This window comes from Solea solea, chromosome 9, assembly GCF_958295425.1.
Source record: "Solea solea chromosome 9, fSolSol10.1, whole genome shotgun sequence".
In the NCBI taxonomy this organism is placed as follows: Eukaryota; Metazoa; Chordata; class Actinopteri; order Pleuronectiformes; family Soleidae; genus Solea; species Solea solea.
Window position 1 is genome coordinate 5181417 of NC_081142.1, and position 22492 is coordinate 5203908.

At 35.8% G+C, this 22492-nt stretch overlaps 2 protein-coding genes across 7 annotated transcripts in view; one reads left to right on the forward strand and one right to left on the reverse strand.

Annotated features, from left to right (window-relative positions):
- unc13a (unc-13 homolog A (C. elegans)) overlaps positions 1-8385 on the forward strand; it is a 47175-nt gene extending 38790 nt beyond the window's left edge. For all 6 annotated transcript variants that reach the window (XM_058637575.1, XM_058637576.1, XM_058637577.1 and 3 more), the window contains 3 exons: positions 3465-3557; positions 4468-4627; positions 4861-8385. In XM_058637575.1, coding sequence (XP_058493558.1) covers positions 3465-3557; positions 4468-4627; positions 4861-5149 — 542 coding nt within the window. In that variant the 3' untranslated portion in view covers positions 5150-8385. The remainder of the gene's footprint in view (positions 1-3464; positions 3558-4467; positions 4628-4860) is intronic.
- A 146-nt stretch (positions 8386-8531) lies between these two features.
- si:dkey-110c1.10 (unconventional myosin-Vb) overlaps positions 8532-22492 on the reverse strand; it is a 32046-nt gene continuing 18085 nt past the window's right edge. Inside the window, exons 33-35 of the mRNA XM_058637582.1 lie at positions 9269-9443; positions 9109-9189; positions 8532-9019 (exon numbers count right to left, since the gene is read on the reverse strand). Coding sequence (XP_058493565.1) covers positions 8858-9019; positions 9109-9189; positions 9269-9443 — 418 coding nt within the window. The 3' untranslated portion in view covers positions 8532-8857. The remainder of the gene's footprint in view (positions 9020-9108; positions 9190-9268; positions 9444-22492) is intronic.

Consider the following 22492-nt stretch of genomic DNA (forward strand, 5'->3'; position numbering starts at 1 on the left):
GGGTAGTTTTCTCAAACAGCAAAGTTTGACTGTTGCTGGGAAAAAAAGCTCTGATCTGTGATCTGTCATCACTGTCTGGACTATGATCTGTTACTGAAATGATCAAGGGCCAGTCTACTAATGCAGTGAACATGACTGATGATTTGATGAAATCACAGCACATGTTGAGTCAAAAGCTTGTTCACCATATTCATATTTGCTGACTGGTTGGGAGGCAGTGAAACGATAATAATTTGCGATGTTTTACGTTTCCTGGCAGTGGATTCATATACCACTTTTAGGTTTAAAGCTGGGGCTGCATGTACACATGTAAATACTGTATCTGTATCTGTAAACGTCCTTTTGCTGGAGGTAACAAAAAAGGTAACAACTGCTGATGCTGCAGAGAAACTTAAAAACAGGAGAAAGTCAGTGTTAAAGCAAAATCAGTAAATGGTACCATAGTGGAGGTTATTTTTGTTTTTCCAGTTAAGGAAGAGAGTTTTCTTTGCGACTGTTTAAGTGGTTGGTAATGTTTAGGTGAACTGTCGAAAGGTCGCGAATGTTGTGGTCTGTGATTGATGATAAGGCATTTGTGATGGTCTGGACGAGCAGCAGAGCCAAGCATCGTGAAAGTCATTGTCTGTTGTGTTTAACGTGTGTAGATTAATTCTATGTAGTTTATGTTGTGTAAGGTAGGTTCTATGAATGAATTTGTACTGAATAAGTCGAAGTGTAGTATATTTTGACATTGTATAGATGTTATTGCAGATACTGTCTCCAGGATCTGGAGACATGGTATGTAGATATGGTAATTGATAGATCCTTTTTCCCATTTAATGACTGGATGAGGAATGTGTTTTTGAAAAGGCTTTTTTATTATGCAAATTTTTCATTTTAAACACTGTTTCAATTGTAGGAAAATACTATTATATTTCTATTTTAGTCTTTCTATTGGTAAGAATTAGTAAAGTTAAGTTAGATGTGTGTTTCCTGGATTCCTCGATAAAGGCTCTCAGTCAGCCTGGGCAAACCCCAACCTTCTTGCTGTGAGGCAACAGTGTTAGCCACTACCTCACCATGTGTGTCTAACAATTGCATTGCTATTTTAGTATTTCAGTTTCATTAATGGAAGCTATTTGGCCAAATATGTAACTTTTCATTGATTACTAATTTGCTGATCCAATGGTCACGTGTGAATTTGGCAAATGATCTACAGAACATTTACTGCACGTGGAAATCAACTTTTCTTCTTCCACAGTGAGGATAATGTGGTTGTTCTTAGTCTCTTGATGAATCTGGGGTGCTTTAAAAGCCACATACAAAAAACATCACTTATTCCCTTTAATAAGTCAGTTTCCCGAGTATCTCTTGTGTTTCTTTTAGACGAGAAGCCTACGCTTGCCTGGCAGTGTCTTCCTTCCTGCCTACTCAGCCAGCAAACTTTCCTTATCTCTCATGGACGTCCAGATGGACGACTGCTGCTCTCTTTGGTCCTGTTGGCAGCGAGACCAACAATCCCATAATGCTCTCCAGGGAGACGCAGAGCGATGCATGCCAGGAACATTCTGCCGTCTAACTCCCACAGACACCTTGTTCAGTGGGTGGTTAGTTGAAAAAAAAAAAAACCACACACAGACACACACATACAGGCTCACGGTCATCACCACAAAGATACCGTTGACAGAATGAAGACACTAATTAAAACATTTAAAATTAATGTCCATCTGTCAATGGAGTTATGGGATTAAAAAAAAATAACACACCAAGACAATAAGGACAGATTTGTCCACCATGTCCCTCCCAGACAAAAGAGCTAGAGCCTCAGTGGAACTGTCCAAAGGTCATAGACCTTGACCTCTTCTCTCTAAAACAGTCCTGCAGCTAAAACTATATAACCAGGGATGCCAGAGCTATTTTGGGAGGGGGATGTTGAAATGTTGAAATATGTTTTGTAGTTTGTGGTCAAAGCTAAGGTTGAGATGTCTGGAAAACTAGCAATAGCTGCAGGCTACACTGAAAAAAAGATTCAAGCGATACATCCCGCCGACTGTCGGCTCTCTTGTCAAAGATCCACACCAAAACATCGGAAGTGGTTTGTAGCAGAACAACTTGCTGACAAATGGAGGTATCGTGTGTGTTTCAGCTGTGTATGCCTCTCTGATTTGTTTTAAAGACTCGCAGACAGTGTGGAATCACAGGTGAGGCGGGTGAGTTAGTGACAGAAAGAAACATCAGTCAGTCATTCCAGAAAAACTATTTCAACAACAGTGTTTTGGGAAAACATTTTAAAATATATATAAAATATAAAGTTGGAACCATAGATTATATATGATTATGTATTATACACGTTTGCTTGATGAGGCCTACTTGGAAGTAACAATATAGTGAATTGCAAAAGAATAACTCTGAATAATAATAATAAGTTTGAATGGAAGTCTATGAGAAGATGAGTCTACGTTAAACATTTTCCTGAGGAGTTAATTGTCTCAATTGTTCATTTCAAGTCTTCTTCAATAGAACATGATTCCATTTTTGTAAACTATGTTCCCATTTAGTTTATAAACCACTGTGACTGACAGCTGGTATCGTCCAATAGGTGCCCGGTTGCAGGTGATGTGTCTGAATTTGCAGATGCGAAACCACAACATGACACAGGTCAAATTGCAAATCTCCAGGCTTGAAAGTTTAGGATTTCAGATCCTTTTCAGTGAAGTCACCACTAGACGTTGCATTTACAGCTATACTGTCCAAAATATGACATGTGCCTCTTTATGCAGTGCAGATGTACTTTGTGGGTTAAAAGGTCCATGCTTCACCAGCAGATGTGAGAGGCTGAACTCTCCTCAAAGCTCCCTCTCCTTTCTTGTCCCTCCTCTTTCCATGCTTGGGTAAAAGTCTTTACCAAGGAATGGGTGTGTCCATCTGAGCATGTCCTGACCGGATCTCTGTCAGAGGGAACCACACTATCTATTTCCCAGCTCCTCTCCTGTCTTCTTCTCTGCCTCTTACTAACCACTCTGCATCCAGACAGACACCATGCGCCTATGAGTGGGCTCACGTTCCTAAATTTGGATCTAAATTGTAAACTCTGATTTGCTGACATGTTTCAAAGGCTTCACAGTCAGTGTCTGATCACAGTGTAGGATGCTGTTTGGATGGAGATAATGTGGGTGAATCAAAACCCTTTTCTTCAAGAAGAAGAGTGATTTCATCAGAAAATGTTTCATACTCATTGGATGCTGCACCGTGAAGTGCATCTATGCCCACTCATAGCAGCTTTGTCTGATTGTCCACTTCTAGACCACTACATATGCACGAAGAGATTTTAGCCTGAAAGAAACATTTGACTGTGTGAAATCTACGAGGTTATAGCTTTAGTTTTCAAGTAAAAATGTGATCATTCTTGGCTCTTGTTTTATATTGGTGCAAAATGAATGTTTGTATTTTTACCCCCGTACTGTCCCGTCTGTCTGTCCTGTCAGGCTCTGGGGTGGACGATGCTGTGGGAGAGGTTTCCATCCACGTGGAGGTTTTTACTCACCCTAACACTGGAGAGCACAAGGTCACAGTGAAAGGTAAACACTTTGTTTGTTTGTTTGTTTTATTTTACATTTCAAATTTCCACTTTAAGTGGATCAGGGTGAAGGTTTATTCTTGATACCACAAATAGTAATTTAACAAAATAATTTCACATCAAGGGTTGTTTTTTTGACATGTTATATGGTCACCAGCAATGCACAGTGAGTGCTTGATTGGAGATGCCATTGTTTAAATCATAACTAAAGAGTTTGAATCGTTGAAAGCTCTAGAAAAAGCTCATAGAGTAAGTGCATGTTGATTTGGGATAGTTTTGTTGTTTACATTCATTTGACATATATAAACAAGTTAGCAAGATGTAATATTTTAAAATACAGTACTGGTGAAACTGAAACTAACAACATGCTCTTTAGCACTTTGCAAAAACCCAAATTGTTGACAAATGTTAATTCTCAGAGACAATATTGTAACGAGCCATGACTCAATGACATGAGATTATATTCCAGAGGTTCTTATTATACGATATATTTTTTCATTTTTAGGACAAAAGCTGTGTAAGCGGACAAACTCCTCCCATTTCATTGTTTAAGAACACTGTATCTCAGTCGATTTGCGCATGCAAATGACTTTATTTCAGTTTATTTATAGTGCTAAAAGCAAAAGCATGTCCATTAATAAGTCATGAAATCATATAATCATCATTATTATTGATGCCATAATAGGGAAAAGGCACATGAACCAGCACCTCACAGCTTCTGTAACACAGAATCAATTTCCACTCGAATATGAGGCCTGAGTGAGCCAAGTTATTTTTGTTCTGTATTTCCTGTTCACTCACTCACAGTCTCCCTCTCTCACCTAATTTCCACGCCTTTTCTCCACATGAATCCATCACATGCTCCCTCTCCCACATCCTCCCGCTCTTTCATTCCTTTTCCTGTGTCTCAGTTGTGGCTGCCAATGACCTGAGGTGGCAGACGCAGGGGATTTTCCGGCCCTTTGTGGAGGTTTATATCATCGGCCCTCACCTCAGTGATAAAAAGAGGAAGTACGCCACCAAGTCAAAAAACAACAGCTGGGCTCCTAAATACAACGAAACCTTTACTTTGTGAGTCGTTCATGAAGATCTATCTTTCATTTTGAAGTTGTAGACATAGACTATCGGTGTGATTGACAGTCAATATGTTCCTGGTTTCAGGTGATGTTTGTGAAATTCCTGCTTCTCTCAAATCTCTAATCTCAAGGTTTTAAAACAGGAGTTAATTTTGCAACTGAAAGGTTACGTCCATTTTTAGAAACAGTCTAGAGGTTGGTTATGCTCATGTCTCTTCTCTGCTGCAGCACCCTGAGCAACGAGGTGGGCCCTGAGTGCTATGAGCTGCAGGTGTGTGTGAAGGACTACTGCTTCGCCCGAGAGGACCGCACCGTGGGCATGGCAGTCCTGCAGCTCAAAGACGTGGCCTCCAAAGGCAGCGCCGCCTGCTGGCTGCCACTGGGTAAACGCATCCACATGGACGAAACGGGCCTCACCGTCCTGCGCATCCTCTCCCAGCGCAACAACGACGACGTGGCCAAGGAGTTCGTCAAGCTCAAGTCCGACCAACGCTCTGCCGAGGAGGGCCGCAGCTAAGAGGCAAAACAGATTTACAAAACAAACTGACATGACATGGCAAAATCAGATGTTGCCACCTACTGCCCTGGAGGTCTCCGAGCCTCTGCTAGTCACTGCCCCCATGATACAGTGTTGTAGAAGCACAGTCACAGTACATACAGAAGGAAGACGTAGTGCTCAGCAAAGCATCACTTTCATTTTTATCAAAAACAAACAAACACCAGTGTCTTTATTGTTACAGATTATGAAGAACAGTACATACTCTTAAATAATATATATATATATATGTATATGTGTATATATATATATATATATATATATATACATATATATACTTTTCTCTATCTATAGAGGCAATTAATGCCATTCCAACCCTATCCACCAACCCTTCCACTTCCTCTCCTCCCTTCCCTGGCCTGCATCCACGTAAGTGCCAAAAGACAGACCTAAGCACAACAGGACCAACAGACCCATTAACATTAATAACAATAACTGCATGGCCTCAAACATTCAAGATATCAGGGTGGGGACCATATATTAGGAACAAAGCACTTTTTATTTAAAGTCATTTTAATATTTTTTCTTCCAAATTATATATATAAAAAATGATAGTCTAATATATGAGGGATGTACTGTACAGTATGTCGTTATACGGGATTATTCTGTGGACGTGTGGTATCGTCCTTGTCCGTCTTTCTTTTCATCAACCCTGTAACAGAGCGCACTGCCTGACACCCTCAATGCCTTCTGTCTTGTTGACCCTCGTCCTGTTTGTCCGTCTCCCACACAGCGACTGAACTGAGAGACGAATCTGATGAGAACACGCCCTGAGACACTGTAGTTCATCAGAGCGTATGTGTGTGTGTGTGTGTGTGTAAGCGAGAGTGCGTGCGCACATGTGTGGAGCTTGTAACGTGCGACTGTGTTTGTAATAATGTTGACCTCATGTAGCCACCTGTGTTGCCTGTTACCTGCAATTGCATTCACTATGCCATCACAACAACGAGCATCAGACACAGAGAGGGAGACGTGTTTAGTTTCCAAGTATTTTCATGTTACTGTAAACATTCCTTGGCTTGACAGCATAGATTATATATAAAAGTGGAAGCAGTCTTCTCCCCGTTTGAAAAGTGAAGCCCATGAAGAAGAAGGGACGTCACAGATTATATTGTACAGCCACCAGAGTCTCAGGAAACATTTGCCTAAGGAGTTAAATCACTAATTACAGGTTTTCTTCAATAGAACATGATGTTGTCATTTAGAAGAAAATAGACGGCACATATGGGTGGACACCAGTGTAATTGACGGTTGGTTTCTGGTTGTAAAAGCTGCCATGGCAAATCTTGAATTTCAAGGCTTCACAGCGGAGTATTACATTCATTTTTATATACAGTCTGTGCGTGAGTCTGAGTGTGAGGGGCAGATGAAGAAAAACTCACCTTGTTTTTTATTTCTATAAAAAGAAAACTGCACGTAAGGAGCTGGTATAGGTACTGTTTTGCAATAGCAACATCCTGGGAATTCGAAAATCACACCGCCTTCACTCCACAGGGAGCACAAATTGCTAATTATCTACTATGATCCAGCTACAGGTGGAGACATCAGACCTCTACTCAAGGGCTGTAGACACAGACCACACCCAGGTCTGGCACTAACACCTCCAGCTTTAGTCTAAATCACTGACAGATCACTGTCAGAAGAAGCACCAGTGATGTAGTGACTCTGACTCTGCCCTTCACTGGTTGGTTATGAAATGACAGAACGTACACATCGTTTCATGTGGAACTAAATGTACTGAAATGGCCACTTGACTGTCGAGCGTGTCACTGAAGGAACAAAATGCACCCAATAGAGGAAATGATGACGTTGGTGATGATCAGGGTATTTTAGATAATAATGAATCAATGACAGGGTGTTTTTCTTTAATGTTTTTTTATTATTATTCCTGTCCCGCGACGAGGGCGTCTCCTGCCCAAAGCACTTGATCACTGCTGAATAATTTAAAACTCCCTCTGCTTTAAGGTTTAAGAACTGAACACTATGCATTTAATCTATCTCCAAAAAAAAAAAAAAATCTATGTAGATGAGTCATTTATGACACAGTCTTGTAATGTTTACATTGTGGATTATTGTTCTAATTATATCAGCGCAAGCTCGTTTGTCTGATATGTTGTAAATGCTGTCTCTATAGTAACAGGGCCAAACATTACAGGTGTAGTGGAGCTGATTAGAGACTCACATTTGTTTGTACAGGGAAAATAATCAGGAACACAGAGAGATTGGATGGTGTTGTTTATTTGGCCGACGTTTGTAGTTGGGATGTAACAACCAAACTCACCAGACTATGTGAAGGTTGCTGCTCTGTCGTACAATTGAATTTTGCTCTGGTTGAGTGGGCAGTTTTGTGTGTGTGTGTGTGTGTGTGTGAGAGAGAGAGAGAGAAAGGAGATGAGTGGATTGTCAATAATAACCAACAATTCTGCAAAAAAGAAAAAAGGATTGTGTTAGTAAATACAACTAACTGAATCTAGGAAGGTTGTGTTCCAGGTGTCTTACACAGGACATCTGCTCTTTCTGTTACATAACAGGTAAATAAGTGTCACATAGCTGGAAATGCCAAGGGGAAAGATTTTTATTTATTGCTGTTGACAATGATACTTTACTCGAGGAACTCGCTTTGCTATTTGGGACTAATCACAAGTGAAACAGGACTGCACACAGAAGTGGACGACATGATGTAAAAGCACAACAAAAAAGCACAGACACAAAAGAGACAGACGTGCATGATCTGTCCTGTCGTGTCCAGCTGTCCACACACAAACAAATGCACAGTAATGCCCGTCCTGTGACTTCCAGACATGGTGCATGATAGGAACAAGTCAAAAAAATAATAAAGAAAAAAACACACACATTATATATATACGTGTATATGTACATATACACGTATATATATATAGTGCCAGCACGCATTATTTGATGTTAACTGCCAATTGTTGTCTCCTTTATTTTGGTATTTTCTTTATTGTTTTCTATTTTTCAAATGGTTGTGAATATATAAATATGTATTACTGATGATGATGATGATGATGATGTGCAGTGGTACAAAGTACTCGCATGAGAATTTTTTATACACAAGATGTTTCTAATTTTTGTTTTCTTTTTTTAATTCTGGTTGTTGATTGATTGATTGGGACTGTGGTCCCGTTGTGTTTCTGCTTCCAGTAAAAAAAATACAAATATCTTTGTAAAACTTATTTCTTTCGTTTCTTATTTAATCGGTGGAAAATCTGTGCAGAGCATCCATCCATTTTCTGCAGCTTTATCCTCCACAGGAGAGTCACCGAGGGGGAGCTGTGCCAATCTCAGCTGACATAGGGCGATATACTCTCACATCTACGGTCAATTTGAGTGTCCAATTTACCTAATCCCCATATTGCATGTTTTTAGACTGTGGGAGAAAACCCACACACACACACGTGGAGAACATGCAAACTCCATGCAGAAAGGTGCAGCGCGTCGTATTTTTTAAATTAAAATTCTCACAAGCCAAGAAAATTGACTATTTCGTCCCATGCTGATTTATATCATATTACTTTAACATTCAAGCCAACTTGACCACTGATCCCCTCAACAGTTCACAAATGAATCAATTCTGAATCAAATTCAAGGCACATCCTGGGAGATATTTAATTACACTAAATCTAAAAAGGTCGGTCGCACTGTTCTCTAGACTCTGCGTAGGAAGGAGATCTTCAGGGAGTCTGGGATGATTAAGTGGTCAGCGTGAAGGGTAGCAGGAGGAGAGTAAGGGAAGCTGACAGGAAACACTCGCCTCACGTCCATGTGGAGCAGAGGAGGCTGACCGTCAGAATGGCTTTTGAGAAGCCCCTGAGACAGCAAACACAAAGCCCAGCTGTATGACACCCAGTATTGTTTAAAAAGACAAATAAAACAGATGTTGACATGGACTGTTGTACCTGCACGGTACGGATGAAATTGAGTGAAACTCTTTCATCATGGTCACTGTGGGGAGTGTAGAGGCTCAGAATCTTCAATATCTGTTGAACACAAATAAGACAGTTATTAAAAGTCTCCAGCACTGACTCCTCTTGAGGACAGATGGCACAAAAACCCCACCTGCTGGCTGGACAGAGCAGTGCAGGTGTGGACGAGGGCCTGAGCGTCATCGTCAGTTTTTTTCCCTGCCTGCAGCAACTGAACGGCCTGGATGAGAGGCTCCAGTGTGGCCACAGCGCCCCCTGCCTGCACATCGCGGCTACGCAGCCAGTCCTCCAGCAGGCTCACGTTATAGCTACATAACAGGAGAAAGACATAAAATATAGATTTGATTTTTACTGCAATTAATCAAAATATTGAAAATGTTCTCTTATTCATAGAAAGGTCTACAGCCACCCTATTCAAATGGCAGCCCGTGGGAAAGCAACCTCTAAGGGGCACAGCAAGTGGTCGCAGCAGAAAGAAAAAGAAAAACCAGACAAACACTTTTCACTGTCCATAAAATATTCCTGCATAAATTCCTACAGTAGCACTGACCACACGTGGGTCCTTTGTGACAAATATGTATCGTAATTCAGAGAAACTAATGCTGTCACTAATATTGTGCACATTTTTGGTTTTATGCACTTTGAGTTGCACATTGGTTAAAAATGACAAACAAATGTATTTTAAATTTTGAAGAGAAACAACTTTTTATTTGACATAAAAAGCATAGTTTAGAATGTCGTCCAAAATGAGACAAAAATGTCATAGTTTAGTATGTCGTCCAAAATTAGAAATAAATGTCATGGTTAAGTATGTCGTCCAAAATTAGAGGAAAATGTCATAGTTTAGTATGTCGTCCAAAATGAGACAAAAATGTCATAGTTTAGTATGTCGTCCAAAATGTGACAAAAATGTCATAGTTTAGTATGACGTCCAAAATGAGACAAAAATGTCATAGTTTAGTATGTCGTCCAAAATTAGAAATAAATGTCATGGTTTACTATGTCGTCCAAAATGAGTGGAAAATGTCATAGTTTAGTATGTCATCCAAAATGAGTGGAAAATGTCATAGTTTAGTATGTCGTCCAAAATGAGACAAAAATGTCATAGTTTAGTATGTCGTCCGAAATGAGACAAAAATGTCATAGTTAAGTATGTCGTCCAAAATTTGACAAAAATGTCATAGTTTAGTATGTCGTCCGAAATGAGACAAAAATGTCATAGTTTAGTATGTCGTCCGAAATGTGACAAAAATGTCATAGTTTAGTATGTCGTCCAAAATCAGTCAAAAATGTCATAGTTTAGTATGTCGTCCAAAATCAGTCAAAAATGTCATAGTTTAGTATGTCGTCCAAAATGAGACAAAAATGTCATAGTTTAGTATGTCGTCCAAAATGTGACAAAAATGTCATAGTTTAGTATGTCGTCCAAAATTTGACAAAAATGTCATAGTTTAGTATGTCGTCCGAAATGAGACAAAAATGTCATAGTTTAGTATGTCGTCCAAAATGTGACAAAAATGTCATAGTTTAGTATGTCGTCCAAAATTTGACAAAATGTCATAGTTTAGTATGTCGTCCGAAATGAGACAAAAATGTCATAGTTTAGTATGTCGTCCGAAATTAGACAAAAATGTCATAGGTTAGTATGTCATCCAAAATTTGACAAAAAATGTCATAGTTTAGTATGTCGTCCGAAATGAGACAAAAATGTCATAGTTTAGTATGTCGTCCAAAATGAGACAAAAATGTCATAGGTTAGTATGTCGTCCAAAATTTGACAAAAATGTCATAGTTTAGTATGTCGTCCAAAATGAGACAAAAATGTCATAGTTTAGTATGTCGTCCAAAATGTGACAAAAATGTCATAGTTAAGTATGTCGTCCAAAATTTGACAAAAATGTCATAGTTTAGTATGTCGTCCAAAATTTGACAAAAATGTCATAGTTTAGTATGTCGTCCAAAATGTGACAAAAAAGTCATAGGTTAGTATGTCGTCCAAAATTTGACAAAAATGTCATAGTTTAGTATGTCGTCCAAAATGTGACAAAAATGTCATAGTTTAGTATGTCGTCCGAAATGAGACAAAAATGTCATAGTTTAGTATGTCATCCGAAATGAGACAAAAATGTCATAGTTTAGTATGTCGTCCGAAATGAGACAAAAATGTCATAGTTTAGTATGTCATCCAAAATTTGACAAAAAATGTCATAGTTTAGTATGTCGTCCGAAATGAGACAAAAATGTCATAGTTTAGTATGTCGTCCAAAATGAGACAAAAATGTCATAGGTTAGTATGTCGTCCAAAATTTGACAAAAATGTCATAGTTTAGTATGTCGTCCAAAATCAGTCAACAAAGTCATAGGTTAGTATGTCGTCCAAAATCAGTCAAAAATGTCATAGTTTAGTATGTCGTCCAAAATTTGACAAAAAATGTCATAGTTTAGTATGTCGTCCAAAATTTGACAAAAATGTCATAGTTTAGTATGTCGTCCGAAATGAGACAAAAATGTCATAGGTTAGTATGTCAACAATGTGATAGATACCAGCCTAGTGGCCTAATGGTTAATGCACTAGCCTAACAAGTCTAGGATTATGGGTTCAAATCCCACCTGCAACATAGTTGTTTAAATGTCCAGAACTTGAAAAAAAGTCATACTTTGGTATGTCGTCCAAAAAGTCATAGGTAAGTATGTCATCCAAAATATGACAAAAATGTCATAGTTTAGTATGTCGTCCAAAATATGACAAAAATGTCATAGTTTAGTATGTCGTCCAAAATGAGACAAAAATGTCATAGTTTAGTATGTCGTCCAAAATTTGACAAAAATGTCATAGTTTAGTATGTCGTCCAAAATGTGACAAAAATGTCATAGTTTAGTATGTCGTCCAAAATCAGTCAACAAAGTCATAGGTTAGTATGTCGTCCAAAATGTGACAAAAATGCCATAGTTTAGTATGTCGTCCAAAATTTGACAAAAATGTCATAGTTTAGTATGTCGTCCGAAATGAGACAAAAATGTCATAGTTTAGTATGTCGTCCAAAATTTGACAAAAATGTCATAGTTTAGTATGTCGTCCAAAATGTGACAAAAATGTCATAGTTTAGTATGTCGTCCAAAATCAGTCAACAAAGTCATAGGTTAGTATGTCGTCCAAAATGTGACAAAAATGCCATAGTTTAGTATGTCGTCCAAAATTTGACAAAAATGTCATAGTTTAGTATGTCGTCCGAAATGAGACAAAAATGTCATAGTTTAGTATGTCGTCCGAAATGAGACAAAAATGTCATAGTTTAGTATGTCGTCCGAAATTAGACAAAAATGTCATAGGTTAGTATGTCATCCAAAATTTGACAAAAAATGTCATAGTTTAGTATGTCGTCCGAAATGAGACAAAAATGTCATAGTTTAGTATGTCGTCCAAAATCAGTCAACAAAGTCATAGGTTAGTATGTCGTCCAAAATCAGTCAAAAATGTCATAGTTTAGTATGTCGTCCAAAATTTGACAAAAAATGTCATAGTTTAGTATGTCGTCCAAAATTTGACAAAAATGTCATAGTTTAGTATGTCGTCCGAAATGAGACAAAAATGTCATAGGTTAGTATGTCAATAATGTGATAGATACCAGCCTAGTGGCCTAATGGTTAATGCACTAGCCTAACAAGTCTAGGATTATGGGTTCAAATCCCACCTGCAACATAGTTGTTTAAATGTCCAGAACTTGAAAAAAAGTCATACTTTGGTATGTCGTCCAAAAAGTCATAGGTAAGTATGTCATCCAAAAATGTCATAGTTTAGTATGTCGTCCAAAATGAGACAAAAACGTCATAGTTTAGTATGTCGTCCAAAATTTGACAAAAATGTCATAGTTTAGTATGTCGTCCAAAATGTGACAAAAATGTCATAGTTTAGTATGTCGTCCAAAATCAGTCAACAAAGTCATAGGTTAGTATGTCGTCCAAAATGTGACAAAAATGCCATAGTTTAGTATGTCGTCCAAAATTTGACAAAAATGTCATAGTTTAGTATGTCGTCCGAAATGAGACAAAAATGTCATAGTTTAGTAAGTCGTCCAAAATTTGACAAAAATGTCATAGTTTAGTATGTCGTCCAAAATGAGACAAAATTGTCACAGTTTAGTATGTCATCCAAAATCATTCAAAAAAGTCATAGATTAGTATGTCGTCCAAAATGAGACAAAAATGTCATAGTTTAGTATGTCGTCCAAAATGAGACAAAAATGTCATAGTTTAGTATGTCGTCCAAAATTTGACAAAAATGTCATAGTTTAGTATGTCGTCCAAAATTTGACAAAAATGTCATAGTTTAGTATGTCGTCCAAAATTTGACAAAAATGTCATAGTTTAGTATGTCGTCCAAAATGTGACAAAAAAGTCATAGGTTAGTATGTCGTCCAAAATTTGACAAAAATGTCATAGTTTAGTATGTCGTCCAAAATGTGACAAAAATGTCATAGTTTAGTATGTCGTCCGAAATGAGACAAAAATGTCATAGTTTAGTATGTCGTCCGAAATGAGACAAAAATGTCATAGTTTAGTATGTCGTCCGAAATGAGACAAAAATGTCATAGGTTAGTATGTCATCCAAAATTTGACAAAAAATGTCATAGTTTAGTATGTCGTCCAAAATGAGACAAAAATGTCATAGTTTAGTATGTCGTCCAAAATGTGACAAAAATGTCATAGTTTAGTATGTCGTCCAAAATTTGACAAAAATGTCATAGTTTAGTATGTCGTCCGAAATGAGACAAAAATGTCATAGTTTAGTATGTCGTCCAAAATGTGACAAAAATGTCATAGTTTAGTATGTCGTCCAAAATTTGACAAAATGTCATAGTTTAGTATGTCGTCCGAAATGAGACAAAAATGTCATAGTTTAGTATGTCGTCCGAAATTAGACAAAAATGTCATAGGTTAGTATGTCATCCAAAATTTGACAAAAAATGTCATAGTTTAGTATGTCGTCCGAAATGAGACAAAAATGTCATAGTTTAGTATGTCGTCCAAAATGAGACAAAAATGTCATAGGTTAGTATGTCGTCCAAAATTTGACAAAAATGTCATAGTTTAGTATGTCGTCCAAAATGAGACAAAAATGTCATAGTTTAGTATGTCGTCCAAAATGTGACAAAAATGTCATAGTTTAGTATGTCGTCCAAAATTTGACAAAAATGTCATAGTTTAGTATGTCGTCCAAAATTTGACAAAAATGTCATAGTTTAGTATGTCGTCCAAAATGTGACAAAAAAGTCATAGGTTAGTATGTCGTCCAAAATTTGACAAAAATGTCATAGTTTAGTATGTCGTCCAAAATGTGACAAAAATGTCATAGTTTAGTATGTCGTCCGAAATGAGACAAAAATGTCATAGTTTAGTATGTCATCCGAAATGAGACAAAAATGTCATAGTTTAGTATGTCGTCCGAAATGAGACAAAAATGTCATAGTTTAGTATGTCATCCAAAATTTGACAAAAAATGTCATAGTTTAGTATGTCGTCCGAAATGAGACAAAAATGTCATAGTTTAGTATGTCGTCCAAAATGAGACAAAAATGTCATAGGTTAGTATGTCGTCCAAAATTTGACAAAAATGTCATAGTTTAGTATGTCGTCCAAAATCAGTCAACAAAGTCATAGGTTAGTATGTCGTCCAAAATCAGTCAAAAATGTCATAGTTTAGTATGTCGTCCAAAATTTGACAAAAAATGTCATAGTTTAGTATGTCGTCCAAAATTTGACAAAAATGTCATAGTTTAGTATGTCGTCCGAAATGAGACAAAAATGTCATAGGTTAGTATGTCAACAATGTGATAGATACCAGCCTAGTGGCCTAATGGTTAATGCACTAGCCTAACAAGTCTAGGATTATGGGTTCAAATCCCACCTGCAACATAGTTGTTTAAATGTCCAGAACTTGAAAAAAAGTCATACTTTGGTATGTCGTCCAAAAAGTCATAGGTAAGTATGTCATCCAAAATATGACAAAAATGTCATAGTTTAGTATGTCGTCCAAAATATGACAAAAATGTCATAGTTTAGTATGTCGTCCAAAATGAGACAAAAATGTCATAGTTTAGTATGTCGTCCAAAATTTGACAAAAATGTCATAGTTTAGTATGTCGTCCAAAATGTGACAAAAATGTCATAGTTTAGTATGTCGTCCAAAATCAGTCAACAAAGTCATAGGTTAGTATGTCGTCCAAAATGTGACAAAAATGCCATAGTTTAGTATGTCGTCCAAAATTTGACAAAAATGTCATAGTTTAGTATGTCGTCCGAAATGAGACAAAAATGTCATAGTTTAGTATGTCGTCCAAAATTTGACAAAAATGTCATAGTTTAGTATGTCGTCCAAAATGTGACAAAAATGTCATAGTTTAGTATGTCGTCCAAAATCAGTCAACAAAGTCATAGGTTAGTATGTCGTCCAAAATGTGACAAAAATGCCATAGTTTAGTATGTCGTCCAAAATTTGACAAAAATGTCATAGTTTAGTATGTCGTCCGAAATGAGACAAAAATGTCATAGTTTAGTATGTCGTCCGAAATGAGACAAAAATGTCATAGTTTAGTATGTCGTCCGAAATTAGACAAAAATGTCATAGGTTAGTATGTCATCCAAAATTTGACAAAAAATGTCATAGTTTAGTATGTCGTCCGAAATGAGACAAAAATGTCATAGTTTAGTATGTCGTCCAAAATCAGTCAACAAAGTCATAGGTTAGTATGTCGTCCAAAATCAGTCAAAAATGTCATAGTTTAGTATGTCGTCCAAAATTTGACAAAAAATGTCATAGTTTAGTATGTCGTCCAAAATTTGACAAAAATGTCATAGTTTAGTATGTCGTCCGAAATGAGACAAAAATGTCATAGGTTAGTATGTCAATAATGTGATAGATACCAGCCTAGTGGCCTAATGGTTAATGCACTAGCCTAACAAGTCTAGGATTATGGGTTCAAATCCCACCTGCAACATAGTTGTTTAAATGTCCAGAACTTGAAAAAAAGTCATACTTTGGTATGTCGTCCAAAAAGTCATAGGTAAGTATGTCATCCAAAAATGTCATAGTTTAGTATGTCGTCCAAAATGAGACAAAAACGTCATAGTTTAGTATGTCGTCCAAAATTTGACAAAAATGTCATAGTTTAGTATGTCGTCCAAAATGTGACAAAAATGTCATAGTTTAGTATGTCGTCCAAAATCAGTCAACAAAGTCATAGGTTAGTATGTCGTCCAAAATGTGACAAAAATGCCATAGTTTAGTATGTCGTCCAAAATTTGACAAAAATGTCATAGTTTAGTATGTCGTCCGAAATGAGACAAAAATGTCATAGTTTAGTAAGTCGTCCAAAATTTGACAAAAATGTCATAGTTTAGTATGTCGTCCAAAATGAGACAAAATTGTCACAGTTTAGTATGTCATCCAAAATCATTCAAAAAAGTCATAGATTAGTATGTCGTCCAAAATGAGACAAAAATGTCATAGTTTAGTATGTCGTCCAAAATGAGACAAAAATGTCATAGTTTAGTATGTCGTCCAAAATTTGACAAAAATGTCATAGTTTAGTATGTCGTCCAAAATTTGACAAAAATGTCATAGTTTAGTATGTCGTCCAAAATTTGACAAAAATGTCATAGTTTAGTATGTCGTCCAAAATGTGACAAAAAAGTCATAGGTTAGTATGTCGTCCAAAATTTGACAAAAATGTCATAGTTTAGTATGTCGTCCAAAATGTGACAAAAATGTCATAGTTTAGTATGTCGTCCGAAATGAGACAAAAATGTCATAGTTTAGTATGTCGTCCGAAATGAGACAAAAATGTCATAGTTTAGTATGTCGTCCGAAATGAGACAAAAATGTCATAGGTTAGTATGTCATCCAAAATTTGACAAAAAATGTCATAGTTTAGTATGTCGTCCGAAATGAGACAAAAATGTCATAGTTTAGTATGTCGTCCAAAATGAGACAAAAATGTCATAGTTTAGTATGTCGTCCAAAATGAGACAAAAATGTCATAGTTTAGTATGTCGTCCAAAATGAGACAAAAATGTCATAGTTTAGTATGTCGTCCAAAATGTGACAAAAATGTCATAGTTTAGTATGTCGTCCAAAATTTGACAAAAATGTCATAGTTTAGTATGTCGTCCAAAATTTGACAAAAATGTCATAGTTTAGTATGTCGTCCAAAATGTGACAAAAAAGTCATAGGTTAGTATGTCGTCCAAAATTTGACAAAAATGTCATAGTTTAGTATGTCGTCCAAAATGTGACAAAAATGTCATAGTTTAGTATGTCGTCCGAAATGAGACAAAAATGTCATAGTTTAGTATGTCGTCCGAAATTAGACAAAAATGTCATAGGTTAGTATGTCGTCCAAAATCAGTCAACAAAGTCATAGGTTAGTATGTCGTCCAAAATCAGTCAAAAATGTCATAGTTTAGTATGTCGTCCAAAATTTGACAAAAAATGTCATAGTTTAGTATGTCGTCCAAAATTTGACAAAAATGTCATAGTTTAGTATGTCGTCCGAAATGAGACAAAAATGTCATAGGTTAGTATGTCAACAATGTGATAGATACCAGCCTAGTGGCCTAATGGTTAATGCACTAGCCTAACAAGTCTAGGATTATGGGTTCAAATCCCACCTGCAACATAGTTGTTTAAATGTCCAGAACTTGAAAAAAAGTCATACTTTGGTATGTCGTCCAAAAAGTCATAGGTAAGTATGTCATCCAAAATATGACAAAAATGTCATAGTTTAGTATGTCGTCCAAAATGAGACAAAAATGTCATAGTTTAGTATGTCGTCCAAAATTTGACAAAAATGTCATAGTTTAGTATGTCGTCCAAAATGTGACAAAAATGTCATAGTTTAGTATGTCGTCCAAAATGAGACAAAAATGTCATAGTTTAGTATGTCGTCCAAAATCAGTCAAAAATGTCATAGTTTAGTATGTCGTCCGAAATTAGACAAAAATGTCATAGGTTAGTATGTCGTCCAAAATTTGACAAAAAATGTCATAGTTTAGTATGTCATCCGAAATGAGACAAAAATGTCATAGTTTAGTATGTCGTCCAAAATGAGACAAAAATGTCATAGTTTAGTATGTCGTCCAAAATGAGACAAAAATGTCATAGTTTAGTATGTCGTCCAAAATGAGACAAAAATGTCATAGTTTAGTCTGTCGTCCGAAATTAGACAAAAATGTCATAGGTTAGTCTGTCGTCCAAAATTTGACAAAAAATGTCATAGTTTAGTATGTCGTCCAAAATGTGACAAAAATGTCATAGTTTAGTATGTCGTCCAAAATCAGTCAACAAAGTCATAGGTTAGTATGTCGTCCAAAATGTGACAAAAATGTCATAGTTTAGTATGTCGTTCAAAATCAGTCAAAAATGTCATAGTTTAGTATGTCGTCCAAAATGTGACAAAAATGTCATAGTTTAGTATGTCGTCCAAAATCAGTCAAAAATGTCATAGTTTAGTCTGTCGTCCGAAATTAGACAAAAATGTCATAGGTTAGTCTGTCGTCCAAAATTTGACAAAAAATGTCATAGTTTAGTATGTCGTCCAAAATGTGACAAAAATGTCATAGGTTAGTATGTCGTCCAAAATGTGACAAAAATGTCATAGTTTAGTATGTCGTCCAAAATCAGTCAAAAATGTCATAGTTTAGTATGTCGTCCAAAATGTGACAAAAATGTCATAGTTTAGTATGTCGTCCAAAATCAGTCAAAAATGTCATAGTTTAGCATGTCGTCCAAAATGTGACAAAAATGTCATAGTTTAGTATGTCGTCCAAAATCAGTCAAAAATGTATGTCGTCCAAAATTTGACAAAAATGTCATAGTTTAGTATGTCGTCCAAAATGTGACAAAAATGTCATAGTTTAGTATGTCGTCCAAAATCAGTCAAAAATGTCATAGTTTAGTATGTCGTCCAAAATGAGACAAAAATGTCATAGTTTAGTATGTCGTCCAAAATTTGACAAAAATGCCATAGTTTAGTATGTCGTCCAAAATGTGACAAAAATGTCATAGTTTAGTATGTCGTCCAAAATCAGTCAAAAATGTCATAGTTTAGTATGTCGTCCAAAATGTGACAAAAATGTCATAGTTTAGTATGTCGTCCAAAATCAGTCAAAAAAGTCATAGGTTAGTATGTAGTCCAAAATGAGACAAAAATGTCATAGTTTAGTATGTCGTCCGAAATGAGACAAAAATGTCATAGTTTAGTATGTTGTCCAAAATCAGTCAAAAAAGTCATAGGTTAGTATGTCGTCCGAAATCAGTCAAAAATGTCATAGTTTAGTATGTCGTCCAAAATCAGTCAAAAATGTCATAGGTTAGTATGTCGTCCAAAATCAGTCAAAAATGTCATAGTTTAGTATGTCGTCCAAAATCAGTCAAAAATGTCATAGGTTAGTATGTCGTCCAAAATGTGACAAAAATGTCATAGTTTAGTATGTCGTCCAAAATCAGTTAAAAATGTCATAGTTTAGTATGTCGTCCAAAATTTGACAAAAATGTCATAGTTTAGTATGTCGTCCGAAATGAGACAAAAATGTCATAGTTTAGTATGTCGTCCAAAATTTGACAAAAATGTCATAGTTTAGTATGTCGTCCAAAATGAGACAAAAATGTCATAGTTTAGTATGTCGTCCAAAATTTGACAAAAATGTCATAGTTTAGTATGTCGTCCAAAATCAGTCAAAAATGTATGTCGTCCAAAATTTGACAAAAATGTCATAGTTTAGTATGTCGTCCAAAATGTGACAAAAATGTCATAGTTTAGTATGTCGTCCAAAATCAGTCAAAAATGTCATAGTTTAGTATGTCGTCCAAAATGAGACAAAAATGTCATAGTTTAGTATGTCGTCCAAAATTTGACAAAAATGTCATAGTTTAGTATGTCGTCCAAAATTTGACAAAAATGTCATAGTTTAGTATGTCGTCCAAAATCAGTCAAAAATGTATGTCGTCCAAAATTTGACAAAAATGTCATAGTTTAGTATGTCGTCCAAAATGTGACAAAAATGTCATAGTTTAGTATGTCGTCCAAAATGAGACAAAAATGTCATAGTTTAGTATGTCGTCCAAAATCAGTCAAAAATGTCATAGTTTAGTATGTCGTCCGAAATTAGACAAAAATGTCATAGGTTAGTATGTCGTCCAAAATTTGACAAAAAATGTCATAGTTTAGTATGTCATCCGAAATGAGACAAAAATGTCATAGTTTAGTATGTCGTCCAAAATGAGACAAAAATGTCATAGTTTAGTATGTCGTCCAAAATGAGACAAAAATGTCATAGTTTAGTATGTCGTCCAAAATGAGACAAAAATGTCATAGTTTAGTCTGTCGTCCGAAATTAGACAAAAATGTCATAGGTTAGTCTGTCGTCCAAAATTTGACAAAAAATGTCATAGTTTAGTATGTCGTCCAAAATGTGACAAAAATGTCATAGTTTAGTATGTCGTCCAAAATCAGTCAACAAAGTCATAGGTTAGTATGTCGTCCAAAATGTGACAAAAATGTCATAGTTTAGTATGTCGTTCAAAATCAGTCAAAAATGTCATAGTTTAGTATGTCGTCCAAAATGTGACAAAAATGTCATAGTTTAGTATGTCGTCCAAAATCAGTCAAAAATGTCATAGTTTAGTCTGTCGTCCGAAATTAGACAAAAATGTCATAGGTTAGTCTGTCGTCCAAAATTTGACAAAAAATGTCATAGTTTAGTATGTCGTCCAAAATGTGACAAAAATGTCATAGGTTAGTATGTCGTCCAAAATGTGACAAAAATGTCATAGTTTAGTATGTCGTCCAAAATCAGTCAAAAATGTCATAGTTTAGTATGTCGTCCAAAATGTGACAAAAATGTCATAGTTTAGTATGTCGTCCAAAATCAGTCAAAAATGTCATAGTTTAGCATGTCGTCCAAAATGTGACAAAAATGTCATAGTTTAGTATGTCGTCCAAAATGAGACAAAAATGTCATAGTTTAGTATGTCGTCCAAAATCAGTCAAAAATGTCATAGTTTAGTATGTCGTCCGAAATTAGACAAAAATGTCATAGGTTAGTATGTCGTCCAAAATTTGACAAAAAATGTCATAGTTTAGTATGTCATCCGAAATGAGACAAAAATGTCATAGTTTAGTATGTCGTCCAAAATGAGACAAAAATGTCATAGTTTAGTATGTCGTCCAAAATGAGACAAAAATGTCATAGTTTAGTATGTCGTCCAAAATGAGACAAAAATGTCATAGTTTAGTCTGTCGTCCGAAATTAGACAAAAATGTCATAGGTTAGTCTGTCGTCCAAAATTTGACAAAAAATGTCATAGTTTAGTATGTCGTCCAAAATGTGACAAAAATGTCATAGTTTAGTATGTCGTCCAAAATCAGTCAACAAAGTCATAGGTTAGTATGTCGTCCAAAATGTGACAAAAATGTCATAGTTTAGTATGTCGTTCAAAATCAGTCAAAAATGTCATAGTTTAGTATGTCGTCCAAAATGTGACAAAAATGTCATAGTTTAGTATGTCGTCCAAAATCAGTCAAAAATGTCATAGTTTAGTCTGTCGTCCGAAATTAGACAAAAATGTCATAGGTTAGTCTGTCGTCCAAAATTTGACAAAAAATGTCATAGTTTAGTATGTCGTCCAAAATGTGACAAAAATGTCATAGGTTAGTATGTCGTCCAAAATGTGACAAAAATGTCATAGTTTAGTATGTCGTCCAAAATCAGTCAAAAATGTCATAGTTTAGTATGTCGTCCAAAATGTGACAAAAATGTCATAGTTTAGTATGTCGTCCAAAATCAGTCAAAAATGTCATAGTTTAGCATGTCGTCCAAAATGTGACAAAAATGTCATAGTTTAGTATGTCGTCCAAAATCAGTCAAAAATGTATGTCGTCCAAAATTTGACAAAAATGTCATAGTTTAGTATGTCGTCCAAAATGTGACAAAAATGTCATAGTTTAGTATGTCGTCCAAAATCAGTCAAAAATGTCATAGTTTAGTATGTCGTCCAAAATGAGACAAAAATGTCATAGTTTAGTATGTCGTCCAAAATTTGACAAAAATGCCATAGTTTAGTATGTCGTCCAAAATGTGACAAAAATGTCATAGTTTAGTATGTCGTCCAAAATCAGTCAAAAATGTCATAGTTTAGTATGTCGTCCAAAATGTGACAAAAATGTCATAGTTTAGTATGTCGTCCAAAATCAGTCAAAAAAGTCATAGGTTAGTATGTAGTCCAAAATGAGACAAAAATGTCATAGTTTAGTATGTCGTCCGAAATGAGACAAAAATGTCATAGTTTAGTATGTTGTCC